At 40.5% G+C, this 16,237-nt stretch overlaps 1 protein-coding gene across 3 annotated transcripts in view; it reads left to right on the forward strand.

Annotated features, from left to right (window-relative positions):
• The window catches only part of Prtfdc1 (phosphoribosyl transferase domain containing 1), an 81,478-nt gene extending 75,048 nt beyond the window's left edge, over positions 1-6,430 (forward strand). For 2 of the 3 annotated variants that reach the window (XM_069998305.1, XM_069998304.1), the window contains 3 exons: positions 221-267; positions 3,587-3,663; positions 4,843-6,430. In XM_069998305.1, coding sequence (XP_069854406.1) covers positions 221-267; positions 3,587-3,663; positions 4,843-4,890 — 172 coding nt within the window. In that variant the 3' untranslated portion in view covers positions 4,891-6,430. The remainder of the gene's footprint in view (positions 1-220; positions 268-3,586; positions 3,664-4,842) is intronic. The other variant, XM_069998306.1, reaches the window with a different exon arrangement.
• The last annotated feature ends 9,807 nt before the right edge of the window (positions 6,431-16,237 follow it).

Raw genomic sequence — 16,237 nt, forward strand, 5'->3', positions numbered from 1 at the left:
CCGGTGAGCCCTGTGCAATTGCTCAGCTCCTTTCATCTTTATCTGTAACTATTGAGGTAACACCCCCCCCATAGCACCAAAGGCCAGAATTACAAGAGGATGGGGTGATGCTGCCCAGACTAAAGGGAGAAAAATCCATCCAGTTTTGTTCATTCGGTTTGCAATTCATACAGACTTTATTGGGATAACAAGCGCATATTTTCTTCCTTTCGAATGGCAGTTTGTTGGTGAAGAGAACACCCCGATGTGATGGCTTCAGACCTGACTGTAAGTATTTTTGGGGGGGTTTGGGTGTGTGTGTGTGTGTGTGTGTGTGTGTGGTGTGTGTGTGTGTGTGTGTTCGTGTGTGTGTGTGTGTATGCTGGTGTTCAATTTTATGATGAAGAATTATTAGTTGCCCATTTGATGGCAACATGTGTAACATAGATGCTGTATAGGGCTGACAATCCCACAAATTCCCCCTCCCTGCTGCCTTGCCAAAGGACCTTCGAATCCTTTAAAATTCATTGTCATGCATTTTTTAATTTGCATTGTCCACAGGAACTTTGTCCTGTGCTTGGGATTTTTTTTTAATTGTTAGATTGTAGACAACACTGTAATTTCAATAACTTACATGATTAAGATTTCCTGGTAGAGAAAGACTTAACTTGGAGAGACTAATTCAAACACATAGCCTTCCTGCCTGGTGGCCATTCCCACCAGTGGCAGGAGCATCTCCACACAGTTTTAGGAAGGATTGCCAAACAATGTACAACGGTGACCTTTAGCAAAGCCCTCAGAAAGGGGTGGGGAATATGAGATGTCTCCCCATCACCTCCAAACAAAAGTTCAGACACACAGAGAATGAGCCAAGCAGGGATCTGTAGATAGCATCTTCACACTTGACTTCAGACACGTGTGCTGAGAGCTATCTTCATCTAGGGCATTTTCCTCTCTTGAGCAGGACAGAGTCTAGTGCCAGAAAGGATAAGCAAACCACTGGATTATTTATTATTCTAACACTAGGGGCGATTTTTTTCACCTGCATAAAGCAGACTTCAGCTCGATTTTTATAACTTATATTTGCTCCAAAGCCCCCGAGAAAATTTGGCTACAATTCCCATCAGCAAGCTGAACAAACATTAGAGACAGAGGCATGCACTGTATGGATGGGTCCTGTGCCAGTGGTGACTCATCATTCTCAGCACAAGTCTCAGCCCTGTGCTGGGTGCACTGACTCTGGTCCCTTTTACTCCAGGCAGATAGACCCAATAATGTGTTCCTGTTGATTTCTGGATGTCAGTAAGGTTACATGAGGTTACTACACAGAAATTTTGAAAGGAAATCATACAAGATAGTCACTGAATAGGTAAGATTTTTAAACTGAGTTTGAGGAACACGCACGTCAAACATACCCAGTTAATTGTAAATTTCTTGTGTCACTGATAGCATAAACATAAATAAAATAGCAGTTGCTGGGGCTGGGGGTGTGGCTCAGTGTGAAGCCTTTGCTTAGCATGTGCAAGGACCTGAGTTCAAGTCCCAGCAGTACAAAAATAGTCATAAATCAGCTAACACTTATCAAGGGTCATACATGCTAGACAGTGTTCAAGAAAGATAATAGCTAATTGCACTTAACAGATCGTGTAAGGCCATGCTGATTATGGTAACTGCCAACCTAAGTCTAGAGGCTGTACTCAGGTACCAGCCAGCAGTGGTTGGCTGGGTCCTGACTGTCCAGCTGAGCCATCATCCCTCATTTATCCCATGACATCACAAGGCTTGGCTGTCTAAGCTGGCTTTGGGCTTTAATTTTCCCAGTCTGAGTTACCACACCTATTGTAGAGGGATTGCATTGTTCCCTATAAAGTCAGTATTACAGTTACCATCAGGATTTCCTGAGATTTGCTCAACCTCTTGGAGCCAGCTCAGAATCTCTGTTTCTTTCTCACTGAATTTCTGAGGCTTTGCACTTTCTGTTCCTTTCTCCGCATGGACTCTGTAGTACATGTTCATGCTCAGTGTAACTTTCCATGTCTTTCTTTTTAGTCTGGATTCTCTTGGAGTGTTTGGGCTTCTTGGAATCAAGGCCTCACTAGGTAGCCCAGGTGGGCCTGAAACTTGCAATCCTCTTGCCTCAGCCTTCTGAGTGCTAGATGAGAGGATGACAGGCATTTGCCACCATGTCCACCTCCTCTGATTATTTTTCTAAACACACACACACATACATACACACACACAACCAAAAACCTCAGCAGTTTGGAAGAATATAACAGCTTTCCTGATCAGTGACCCCATAATTGAGTTTCCTAGAAAACAGAGTCCTTACGTCTGATATGTTTTGTAAGTAGGAGCCAATTCGTTTTTCTGTAAGAGAATCTTTGGTCACAAGAAATAATGGGATGGAATGACCAGGCAGATGATTGCTCATGCCTCTTCGGAAGTTCAGTTTCATCAAGGTTAAACAAGTGCAACTGTTTTGTACTATACTGTAGCAAACAATCTTCCAAGATACTGAAAACAAGACTCCCAAGATACTGAAAAAAGTAAAAATCATTGAACCAAGACACATTTATTCTATGTCAAAGACCTTCAAAAGAGGAGAATAAATAACTGTTCTTTCAGGATTCTCTCCAATAAAATTCATATTCCGTTCAATAAAATCCTTTTGTGTGTGTGTGTGTGTGTGTGTGTGTGTGTGTGTGTGTGTGTGTGTGTGTGTGTGTGTGTGTGTGTGTGTGTGTGCTGGAGCTTGAACTCAGGGCTTGGACACTCTCCCTTAGCTTTTTTGAGCCAAAGCTCCATTTCTGGATTTTGGGTGGAGATAAAAATCTCATGGACTTCCCTGCTGGGGCTGGCTTTGAACCACAATCCTCAGATCTCAGCCTCCTGAGTTTTTACAAGTGTCAGCCACCAGCAGGCAATACAAAGTCTTCTTTTGATGAACCCAAGTTCTTTATGCTGCATTTAAATCCATTTCCTCTCCTTCTGTCCTCATTAGAGATAAAGAGCTAATTAGTATCTTCTATCTTGAAGACTCAGTGATCAGCATTAAAATAACCCTTAGTACTCTTTTCAGCAAGCAGAACAACCCCAGTTCTCCTCATCTTGTCTCCCAAGGTTTGCTTCCTAACACTTCAACCAAGGAGGATAGTGACCATGAGGGAGACTTGTTTCCCAATGACTATGGCTTGCACGCCTAGTCATATACTGCGGTACCTTAGTGCCTTCTGCTTGAATAGTCCTTTGTGCTTTCCAGAGCATTTTCTTTGGCATTATGTCATTACAGGCCGCTTGCTTTGGAACAATGGGCCACATGACTAACTCATACTTCCTTCTTGTTGCCTCCTGAGCCCTTCCTCCTCTCTGTACCCTGACAGTCCAGTCATTCTTCATGCGTGTTTGCTTGAGTGCCTTGTCTCCCGGGGAATCATTCTCATCCAGGTCCTTGGTAGACTTGTCCTTGCTGTACCATTTTCTCATTTGTATCTACCCTAAACCCACGGTCCTCAGTTTAAATGCCCACAATACGGTGACAGTGTATGTTTGTGCTCTTAATTTGTTCCCTCTCTCTCTCTCTCTCTCTCTGTCTCTCTTTTTTGCTAAGATGTTGGATTTGAGATTCCAAACGTGTTTGTGGTGGGATATGCCTTAGATTACAATGAATACTTCAGAGACCTGAATGTAAGTTTTGCATGCAAAACCCTATCTGATTCTCTTTTCAATAAGAACTTAAGAGTGACCTCAATCTAACAAGTGACTGAAATCATAACAGTGATGACTACTATTTACTGGATATCTTCTGCGTGAGGAATATATTGAACACTTTGCATCCACACTGCCCAATTTGCCCTGCCACCCTGCATGGCAGGTGTTAGAGGACAGAGTAGTGATGATTATATTTGGTTACAAAAAGAAGAAGAAGAAAGAAAGAAAAGAAAAAAGAGAAAGAATTAGGAAGCAAGCACAACCACAGCTCCACACTGATTTTGTTCTATAGTCATTCACTGCGCCCAGCCACTGATAACTACTGGTCTATAACCGGTCTCATGTCCATGCTTGAAAGTAAACAGGTTCTGATGACAGTGGTGTACAGTTCATGAATGATTCTCCCTTTGAGAAAATGGTCTTGATACACAGATGGTCTCATAGTCTAGCGTGACACCCGCATCACTGGATGGTCTAGAGGTAGGCCTCATCCAAAGTGGTCCAGTGTCTTATTCTTCGAAATTAGAAATCCATATAAAAAGTTGCAGAGTGAAAGGGCTGTCGGATATAAGTTCCTGTAGTAACTGTACCCCAAAGCATGGACAAACATCATGGTGAAGTCTCTGGGCCCCTCCCATCCCCTCCACTCCAGCGTTCCAGTGGCTTCATTGCTCAGCAATGCCTCAGATTCCATGAGCTACCCACATATCCTACTAATCAGTCCCCTCTTCTCACCTCTATTAGCCTACCCCATTTCTTTGGTTTGTCCATAAAAATATTTGCAATACACTTCTTGTTACCCAAATAAGGTTGACTAAAAGTCCATACTGTGCTTGTCACTGGTAGTTCTCCATTTACATAGGCAGTTGTCATTAGTAGATGTCTAGCTCTGCCAGGAGTAAATATAGTGAGCCCTCAGCATTTCTAGTTATGGGAGACGTGAGTAAGTGGATATAGAATAGGGCTCAAGACTAACACTACATCCTCTTGTCCACCATTTGTCTGGGTCTCTAGATTTTACACACACACACACACACACACGTGTCAAGTGACAAGAACCAGTTTCACGATGTCCTTCTGTTATTACCGCGTCCCATTTTCTGTGCTTCTCATTTTGTTAAGGAATTGGTGCATTTCGATCCTTTATTGTTGCAGCACATCTGCGTGATCAATGAACATGGTAAAGAAAAATACCGAGTGTAAGAAGCAAATTCCAACCAACGAAATCCCAGACACCTTCAATCTGCCTTCCCCTTCTTCTCTGGAAGCCAGCATGTAATGTCTGTCTCCCCAGGCATCTGCACCCAGCAGACTCCAAAAGTAAAGAGAAAAAGAAGTGCTTTAAGAGAGAGTTTTCTGAGATTATAATATACAGAGTACCAAAGGTTCTTAAGGAAAGAAACCAGTACTTACATTTGAGGTGAACCAAATTAAACATCCCACCTTGTGACTCAGAAGACCTGCCCACCTCCTCACTCCTAAGCTACACCTTTCTTTAATTCCATGCACTCATTATATCTGATGACTGGTGCTAAGAACACCACCGCCTACTTATTCAAATATTTTTCCATCCGTGTGTGTGTGTGTGTGTGTGTGTGTGTGTGTGTGTGTGTGTGTGTGTGTGTGTGTGTGTGTGTGTGTGTGTGTGTGTGTGTGTGTGTGTGTGTGTGTGTGTGTGTGTGTGTGTGTGTGTGTGTGTGTGTGTGCTGGTCCTGGGGCTTGAACTTGGGGCCGAGGCACTGTCCCTGTTTTTTTTTTTGTTCAAGGCTAATGCTCTACCACTAGAACCACAGCTTTACTTCTGGCTTTTTAGGTAGTTAATTGTAGGTAAGAGTCCCATGGATTTGTCTGCCCAAATGGTTCAAACTGTGATCCTCAGATCTCAGCCTTCCAAGTAGCTAGGATTACAGGCAAGAGCCATCTAACTTTTAAAATATTCTATTTTTTAAATATTGTTTTAGAGCATAAAAAAGAAACCCTGCAAAACCTCTTCATTTGAGAGCTTATACACTAGGAATGAAACTAGATTCTCATGGTAAAAAAAAAAAAAAAGGAAAGGGGAAAATAAATATAAATTTCTGTTGGTACATTTCTGACAGGACATTATTATCTGCTTTGACAGAGCTTTCCAGAAACGCAGGGTTCAGTGAATGTTAATGATGTTCTGCAATGAATCTTTGCTTGGTTCTCTCACTCTGAGCTTCCGGCTTATGTTGACAGTAAGTCATGTATGCATGGATGTACTCAACTGTGTTTAATACTCTGAATTTTAATTAGAAAAAACACAATGGCAGTGAGGCCCTGTTCGTAAGTGTCACCCTTTCATTCATGTGGGACCCAAGCACATGGCAGGATTGAGTGAGAGAGTATTCCCAGTGCTCAAAACCAAGCAAAGACAAATGTTAAGACCCTGGTAAGTGCTGTCCTATGCATGAATACTGAATTAGAATTATTTCATCAAGTGTCCTTATAAGACTTAGCACAATGAAAATTGCTATAAGAACAAAGCATGGATGCAGAATTTTTTCTGAATCACACCTTTGTTTCTATTATCACTGTTATATGCGACACTTTCTAATTTATGGGGATTTAATTGAGAAGCAACTTGAGTGTCATTAGAGCTCTTTTCCTCTCTCACTTTCTAAAAGGAACAAATTCTAAATAAATAACTATGTAGCCTTTGTTTCTGAACCATATGTGGTACATTGTGATTATGTTCTAACTTCCTTTAAACGAATAAAAATTTAAGAAAACCTGTTATGCTTCCTAAGTGTCTACTGTTTTACTTCTGCTTTTATATTTTTTATATAGTTTCAGCCACTGAAGTGTGAATATACCAGTAGCTTAAACATACTATAGTATATACTTAAGCTGTAATTTTTATTTTTGTGAACCTGGATTAAAATCCAAAATATACACTGTAGAAGCATACATTAAGCCAGGCTAGACCTCTCTCCCTCACAACCCCCCTCTCACCCTTTCTCCTTCTGCAGGCTTGTTTTGTGAGAACAAGGAATCTTGCAAAAGAAGCTTTTCTTGATATCTTTGTCCCAGCCTAGAAGTAAACAAACCACACCCAGGTATCCCAAGAGAGAAATCACAGCAGGAATCCTTTCTAGCTTTGTTCCATGGAAGAATTGGTACCCAAGTTACTAATTAATAATATGTACAACTAGCTGCTTTCTTAAAATATGAAAATTAATTTTCTAAATGAAACTTTCCACTAGGTCACCCTTCTGTCAGATGACCTAGAAAAGTCTTGGCATGCATTTGGTTTAAAATACAAATTATCTATAAAATATATGCTATAAAAATATTCTCTTAAAATCATGAATTTTTGTAAGCATCAATATAGGAAGAATATTGATCCACTTCATGAGACTTTTTTAGAACTTGTGTATTTAAGTCTAAAAACACCCACTAAATATAAAGATATTTAATAATGTTTTGACAGCGATATCCAAGAATGTCATCTTAGGAAAAATAGAGTATCTTTTTGTCTTTCAAAACTCAACTATTGAATACCATTACATTTATTCACTCAGATCAAAAATGGAAAAGATTATTTCATCACAAATCCACTTATTGAGTGCTCTAAATTTTATTCATTGAGTGAGTGTGTGTGTATGTGTGTGTGTGTGTGTGTGTGTGTGTGTGTGTGTGTGTGTGTGTGTGTGTTTCCTTGGGAAACTTGAATTCAGTTATAATCAATGTAATTTATAAGACATTAGAATTCTCTAAATGAATTGGGACCTTGGCAAGAATATACCACAGACTGAACTGTGTACCCTCAAATGTGAACTGTAAATGGTCATCTCTCTTACTTGCCTGTTATAATCTCTGGCTGTCTGACTGGAACATGGTAATTGGTGTTTCAGGTCTTCTGAGACTATAGAGCCTGTCAGAGCACAGCCAGGTTCTTGCTCAGCATCTGTGGGATGGATACGCATACGTCTTCCCAATGGAGAGAAGTAACTTGTCACATGTGCAGAGAAATATAGAACTAGTTCCTCCCTTTTGTAAGAAGGAACCCATTCTAAGAAATTGAAATCCTAACCCACACTCTCCTCCCAATTGTCTGGGTAATTTGGGCAAGAATAGCATTTAAGAGTTTTTTGTTTACTTTGAGGTTTTGAAGTTCCTTTGGGTCCCAGGATGACCCATGAGGACAGTTGGACTGACTAGTCCCAGAAAGGGAGTAAGGTGACTATGGAAGAGTTCCGTACTGTGATGCAGAAGATTCACAGAGATAGGAGAGAGATGTATGGTTTTACGGTCCTATCTGTACTCCACAGAGCACTATGCAAAGTAACAAGACAGCAGATGAAAGAGCTCTGGTGCTGGTGAGCTTTGGCTGCACAATAGAATAGCCCCAATGGGCTAGTCTCCACAATTCATTGGGGAACATGGCAAGGCTTACGAGTAGGGAAGAGTAGATCCTTGGCTGTGTGTTAAAACCCTATTCAGTCAGATGTTTGGGGCAAACTCAGAAAGAGTGTTTACACCCTGGGCTTCACAAGACATCACCTTCTGTAAGCTTCATATACCACAGACATCCACAAGGACCACACGACTCCACTTACTTGAGAGGAATGTTCATGGATACCTGGACAAAAATCAGAGCAACTTACAAACACAACGTAGGGTATAAGGATGGCAGCTTGTTTTGTGAGAACATTTCAGGAGACACGAGGCCCAATGCCATCATAGCCAAATACAGTCCCCGGCTGACCACTGCACCAACCCTACAGAGGACTGCCTTCTTACCAAAAGAGTGTCTTTCCTTATTCTGCTCAGAAAAGATGTGTGTGTTGGGGAGGGAAGGGCAGAAAGGGGTTATTGTTGGTTGATTGGTTGTTGATGTTCCTTGCAGTTTCCCAGCCAAGAGTGGTAGTTCTTGGGTTTTTTTGTTTTGTTTTGTATTTTTTTTTCCTTTCAGAGTAGATTTTCCTGAAAAATAAAGAGGAACATGAAATCCAAGTGGAACAAATTAGCTGAACAAGTGTCACTGTGACCTCATTTATAACCAGAGCTTGATGGGTGTTGAGTGGTGACTCATCAGTGACTGAGGAAGGTAAATGACTACTCACTGGAAAAGCCTGGCCACCAGCATCCAACTGAGGTTAGAAACCTTTGTAGCCAGGCATCTGTGCCTCATGCCTATCATCCCAGCTAGTCAGGGGGCTGAAATCTGAGGATCTCCAGGATAGAAAGTCCGTAACACTTTCATGTCTACTTAACCACCAAAAAGCCAAAAGTGGAGTTGTGGCTCCAGTGATAGAATGCTAGCCTTGAGCAAAAAGCTCAGGGAAAGCACCCAGGCCCTGAGTTCAAGCCTTAGGACTGGAGGAAGGAAGAAAAGAAAAGAAAAAGGAAAGAAAGAATGGGAGGGCTATCCAGGGGTGTAGCTCAGTGCTAAAGCACATACCTAGCAAGCAAAAGGCCCTGTATTTAATCTCCAACACTAAAGTAGGGTACAGGAGATACCACACTGGGGCAAGAAAGACTTGGGCTAGAAAATAACAAGATCCAGATAAGAAGAATGTATTATCAATCATCTTATGATGAAACAGCACAAAGCTGAGCAGTGTAAGCTCACAGCATTACTTATTATTATTGGTATGGATTAGGAACACTAAGAGGACACATACTTACCTCCAGCTAAGATGTAAAGGCTTAGGTTTTCCCCCTAGTCCCCACTGGAGCAGCCATTAGCTGCAAATCCTTATTTAAACGAGTGTTAAATGAAGAATTCCTCTCCTTAATTTCACACTAGCCAGGATACAGTTTATTAGTAACCTGTAGTATTGCTTTGTCATACTAGACAGGGAAGGCACAGGATTTTTTCCCTTATCAAAGTTTCTATAATGGCTCTATCCTGAAGGTTTGTTTTACACACACACACACACACAGAAGACTAAGAGGATGTGGCTATCAGCTGAACCTTAGCAGAGGCTTCAGTTGAAATTCAGATGTGGCCTTTTCACGTGGCCCAGGCCACACCACAACATGATGTCTAGGTTCCAAAGACAAATGGAAAAAGAAGAAAGAAGAAAACAGAAGGGAAGCCACATTATATTTAACATGGCTGACACTCTTACCACATTTTACTAAAGTACTTACGGGGGGGGGGCGGGACTTATTGTGTTCCCTATATAAATATAACCACTTAATAGAAAAATAGCAACTTTGGATTGTAAGATCCAGTGGTCTGAGTGTGGCGGTACATGCCTGTAGCCTCAGCTGCTACACAGGAGGTAGAGGGTAAAGGATTTCAGTCTGTTACTGGCCAGACAAAAGTTAAGAGCCGATCTGAAAAATAACTAAAGAAAAAAAAAGTTAATGATGGGTGTGGCACAAGTGGTAGAGTGCTTTCCTGCTTGCCCAATAAGTGTAAGGATCTGAAAGCAAATCACCAAATGGTCAAGAAACACTTCTGTGACTACCATAAGAAAAACTTCACATGCCTCATACATTTCTTATTAATGAGATTAGGAAGAGGGCTGATAACTCAGTGGCCATAATATATAATAGAAAATATAGCTACTCACAAAGATGTTTAAGAATTACAGAATAACTTCTAGCCATGTATGAGAACAGGCAAGATAATAAAAAGATCAGACTGCATATCTTCATGATAAAGCTATAGTTTGGAATACAATTATGAATATGGTGAAAGTTTATATTAAGTGTTATTTATACTAAGTTGCTGTCTGTAATGTGAAATATAGTAGAATAGTTTTTGTTTATGAAGTACTCTATAAATTGAATTCAGACTAGAAACTCATACTAGAATTCACTAGCTCTAATTTTATGTGAAGAAATTATGTAATAATTCAACCAAGAAACTAATCCAGGGCAGATATTCCTTGAAACATAACTAGTTACACATGTATACATATATAGTATATATGTGTGTATGTATATATATGTAGTATATTTATGTACACACATAGTAATGAGATTATAAATATACACAAGATATGTATAATTTATATATTTATGGATAATAATAACCTGCAAACAGTAATCACCAAATCCATTTTTTTTTTTTTGTCGGTTGTGGGGCTTGAACTCTGGGCTTGGGCATTGTCCCTCAGCTCAGCTCTTCAGCTCAAGGCTAGCGCTCTACCACTTGAGCTAGAGCGCCACTTCCGGTTTTCTGGTAGTTTATTGGAGATAGGAGTCTCACGGTCTCTCCTGGCTGGACTGGCTTTGAACCGGGATCCTCAGGTCTCAGCCTCCTGAGTAGCTAGGATTACAGGCGTGAGCCACCAGCGCCCGGCCACCAAATCCATTTTTAAAACAACAGATTTGTGAATTCTAGCCAATCAAGTTTTGCAATGAGGATTGCTCTGGGTTGTCTGTTCTTCTAGTATTGAGTGACAACAGTCGGTAGGCTGCAAAAAGCAATAAGTGTAATGGTCCTTATCTTTATTGTAACAAGGCTTTTGCTTCCACTGAGTGAAGAATATCCATCAAGAGCCTGAGAAAACGACTTATATTGCCTGGCTACTGGTAACTGCACAGTCCTCGTGGCTGTCCTCCTAGGAGATCTGTCATGAGTGTAACAAAGCAAAGCTTGGAAGACTTGAGCCCAGGCCTGCTGGATTGTGGACATCTCATGACTGATTTGGCTCAACTATTGTGTTTCATGCACTGTGCAAAGGCTTAGAAGTAACTCAATACTCTGCACAAAATTTTGAGGGAGGAGTGTGGAATCACAAATGCAGACAATTAGGATTCTTCATCTAAATTTATTATAATTTAGTCTTTTAATAAGACAAATCACTAACATCAGAAATGAGAGGTATGGCATTATGACAGATTATGCAGATAGTAAGAGGATAGATATTAAGAAACTATTTGATGGCTGAGATAAAATGGATATATCTTGAAAGAGAAAGCTTAATCAAAAAGAAATTGTTAAGAACCAGGTACCAGTGACTTACATCTGTAATCCTAGCTCCTCAAGAGGCGGAGGCTGAGATCTAGAGGATATCAGTTCAAAGGGCAGTCCAGGCAGAAAAGCTCATCTCCAATTGACTAGCAAAATGCTGGTCTGTAGTCATGGCTTGCATCATAGAATGGCAGCCAAGCAAATGCAGGACTCTGAGTTCAAACCCCAGTATCAGCAAAGAAGAGGAATGGTGAGTGGGGGAAAAAATAAATTGGGAATATGCCCCAAGTTAGTGTCTGACTAGCAAACACTGAGTTCAAACTCCATGCAGGGGAAGGGGGAGAGAGAGAGAAGGTGGGGGGAGGGGGAGGAAAAGGGAGAGAGAATACCTGAAGAATAGATTTCCCTGATAGGCACAAAGAGTACCTAAACAAAACTTCCGCAAATTGAATTTAACAATGTACAAAAAATAATCATGTCATGAGCAAGTGGGATTTAGCCCAAGACTGCAATATTGATTTAACTTTCAAAAACAATACAATTCATCATAGTTACAATGTAAGAATTGAAAACCTTAGAATCAAGCTGAACACAATGGCTTACACCTACAATCCCAGGTACTGGCAGGTAGAAATTGGGAGGATCATAGTTTGAGGCCTGCCAGTGGCAGGTGGGGAGGGAGGTGAGGTAAGCAAGATTTCCTGTCAACCAATCAACCAGGAACGGTGATCCCAAGTCCATCATCCTAGCTAAGGGAATGGCTATAGGTTTGATTTTCAGTCAGCTTTGAGCAAAATAAGGAGACTATCTGAAAAATAACTAAAGCATAAAAGGTCTGGGGATATGGCTCAAGTGACAGAGGCCTGCCTCACCTTGATTTCAAGTCCTAGTACCACCCAAAACAAATCCCTCCCCAAACAAATCCTTCATGGTAGTTTATTTTGACAACTCTGTGCCAAAATCTGACATTCATTTCTAATTAAACTTTCAGTAAGCTTAAGAAAAGAATTCCTTCTACTTGATAAATGCCATCTATGAAAAAGTAAATAAATAAAACTAAACTTAAAAACCTATTTTAAAAAACAAAACATTTGGGGCTGGGACGGTGGCTCAGTGGTAGAGTGCTTGCTTTGCATGCATGAGGCCCTGGGTTCAATACCTCAGCACCACATAAACAGAAAAGTCTGGAAGTGGCGCTGTGACTCGAGTGGTAAAGTGCTAGCCTTGAGCTGAAGAGCTGAGGATGAGTTCAGGCCCCATGACCAACAAAAAACACACATACACAAAAAGAACAAAAAAATTTCTAACATTGCCCTTAAAAGTGAGAGGTTAGAGGCCCTCCCTCTGAGATCCATAGAAAGACAAAGATTCTTTCTTCTCAACACTGTAGTAGGGCTTCTTGTATTCAGTGCAATCAAGTAATCAAACCAACAACAAAACAAAGTGTCCAGATTGGAACAGAAAAAATAAAATAAAATAAAACAAGTTTATACTCCAGTTCCAGGATCACATACATAGAAAAATCTAATGAGCGCAACCAAAAATCTCGGAGAACGGAAGCCAGCATAATGATAAGGTTCAATATTGAGGCACACAGAAAAGAAGAGTATATACTAACAAAATAACCACCAACTTTGATATGTAAATGGTATCATTTACCAGAGCACCGACAAGATAGGCGGTGCTTAAGGATGAACTTGAGACTTTTCAGAGCTGAGGTGAAAGTGTTCTGCTATAGCTTAAATGTACGTATTCCCCGGAAGCCAGTCTAGGCAGGAAAACCCGTGAGACTCCAGTAGCCACCAAAAAGCCATAAATGGATCTATGGCTCAAGTGGTAGAGCACCAGACTTTGGCAAAAAAAAAAAAGGGGGGGACGGCATCCAGGCCCTGAGTTCAAGTCCAGTAGCACCCATGAATAAAATGTCAATATTTTATCCTCCCCCTCCCCCCCCTCATAAATCACATGTATCTATTTTGAGACAGAACACCATGAGTCATTTGTATCCATGCTGGAAAGAGCAGGAACTATGTAGGTTCATCCTTGTCCCCAGAGCCTCAAATAATGTTGGGGATGCAGAGGTATGTAATAAATGCTTGTTGATCAATAACAAAAGTGGTTTGATCTGTTGACCTAAAAATGGATTTGACTTTCTTTTTTTTTAAATTATTTTATTTTATTTGTGAACATACTGTACAGAGGGGTTACAATTACATGGGCAGGATTTGACTTTCTAGAAGACCACCACTACCTCTGCGAATAAGAAATTTTTATAAGGAGAGAACAGAAAAATGCTTCAAACAGCTGAAATTAGGTCTCTAAACAAAGAACTTAGAGGAAAGCTCAGTCTTGGGAGAGATTTAAGGTATCAGTGTTAATTTCCAACATGACAGGGTGAAGGCTCAACCTCCATTCTGAATAAAGGCTAAGGGGATCCTGATCTCTACCGGGAAGAAAGAGAAGCCATAAGTTGGATCATAGATATAGACATATAGATATAGATACATAAAGAGAGAGGTATATCATAGATAGATAGAGATGATAGATAGATGATAGATAGATAGATCTAGACATAATCCCATTATTCTCAATTCTCTGATCAAACACTGTGACATTAAGATTCAACATTTTAAAAGTAAGATGCAGGAGTTGGGGTATAGCTCAATGGTAGAGTGCTTGCCTAACATGTACTAGGTGCTAAGTTTGATTCCCAACACTGAAAGGAAGCTAACTTTCACTGAAATATGCTCACGGTTCAAAGGAGTAAGAAGGAAATTGTAAAATGCAATGGTCTACTTCCTAAACTGCTTGCTTTTTATAAAGCTCTCAAGGTTTTCTGAATGGGAAGTGTGGTGGCTCATGCCTGCAATCCTAGCTACTCAAAAGCCTGAGGATGGGAAGACTGCAATTTGAGGCCAGCCTGGACTCCATCTCCACCAATAAAGAGATGGACTCTTGATGCATGGTAAATATAACTAGAAGGATCACAGTCTAGGCTAGACCAAACACAAACGTGAGACTATTTAAAATCTAACAAAAGCAGAAAGGGCTGGAGTCACAGCTCAAGTGGTAGAGCACCTACCTAGTAGTACAAGACCCTGAGTGTGTGGTACTGTATATATACGCACTGTTTCCTTACATAGCATCTTGTATCATTCATGTTTTATGGCTTAAGCCATATTTTGAATACTTGAATTCTGTTTGGAATGGAGTCCAAGGTTCCTCATTCTGTAACACTGTAACACACAGCATAAGGTGCTTTACTTACCAAAGCTGCTAAACTTTGCTCCAGTGTAGTTGCACCTTATGACTCAAAACCTTTTCTTTTTAAATTCAGTGCAACAGCTGGCAGCTTATAAAAGGAGACAGGATGATCTTCACAGCAAAGGATTTTTCTGGACAGTGTGTTTCTGCCATTGGCAAACTTCCAATTTTTCTCAACTTTGCTCTCTTCATGGAATCGAACAGGGGTATTCGTTTTCCCCCCTCAAATTAACACAAGCAGGAACTTGGTCAGAGAGTGTAGCATGTATTTTAGCAAAGCTTGATTTCTAAATCCTCCAATTAATCTCTCCAGTAATCTGTTCTAAGTTGGCCCTCCTTTGAAAACTACAAATAACAGGGAATGAATTTTTAAAAAAAAAAAACCATCAGTATTGCCTGCTCACATGCAGAGTGAGATTGCTTTTAGAGAATTTTATTTTAAACAATCTTTGTGAACTTTCTGATAGCCACTAGAAAGAAGTTAAGGATCAGATTGTGCAAACCGTCTCTAAATTAAATCTCTTTTTTTTTTCTGCCCAGATGTTTTCCACTCTCATTTTGACTTACAGGTCCTCTTATGGGAACAAACTATACATGATATTCATAGTACAAGAGGGGCTTGAAATGTGTTCCTGGAATTTTCACTTTTAGTTTCTTGTTTTAGTCTAGACTCATATTAGTCTCCGAAATGGGAGTAGGAATAGCAGTGTGTTGTCTGCAAAGGAATTGTACACACTTAGGAATTTTTTTTTTTTGTCGGTCATGGGGCTTGAACTCTGGGCCTGGGCGCTGTCCCTCAGCTCTTCAGCTCAAGGCTAGCACTCTAACACTTGAGCCACAGTGCCACTTTGAATGGTTTATTGGAGCTAAGAATGTGGCTTGGTGGTAGATTGCTTGCCTAGCAAGCATGAAGCCCTGGGTTTGAAACAGAAAAAGCCAGAAGTCCTCAGTACCATATAAACAAAAAGCCAGAAGTGGTGCTGTGGTTCCAGTGATAGAGTGCTAGCCTTGCGCAAAAAGAAGCCAAGGACAATGACCAGGCCCTGAGTCCAAGCCCCAGGACTGGCAAAAAAAAAAAAAAAAAAAAAAAAGAATCTCATGGACTTTCTTGCTTGGGCTGGCTTTGAATGGTGATCCTCAGATCTCAACCTCCTGAGTAGCTAGGATTACAGGCTAAGCCACCAGAGCCCAGCTATGCATAGAAAGTTTTAAAAATTGTTTCTACCATTCTTACTTTAGACAGGAAAAAAACCCCACTAAATCTTATCCCTGACATGCTTGTAGTTCCACTTTACTGGGGAGAAAAATCACCCTAAGATCTATATATCAAACTAGATTAACAATGAGATCATAATTGGCTCCAGCTACTTAAAAGCATCAAATGAG

Source organism: Dipodomys merriami, unplaced genomic scaffold (genome assembly GCF_024711535.1).
Source record: "Dipodomys merriami isolate MVZ:Mamm:240054 unplaced genomic scaffold, mDipMer1.0.p SCAF_51, whole genome shotgun sequence".
NCBI lineage: Eukaryota > Metazoa > Chordata > Mammalia > Rodentia > Heteromyidae > Dipodomys > Dipodomys merriami.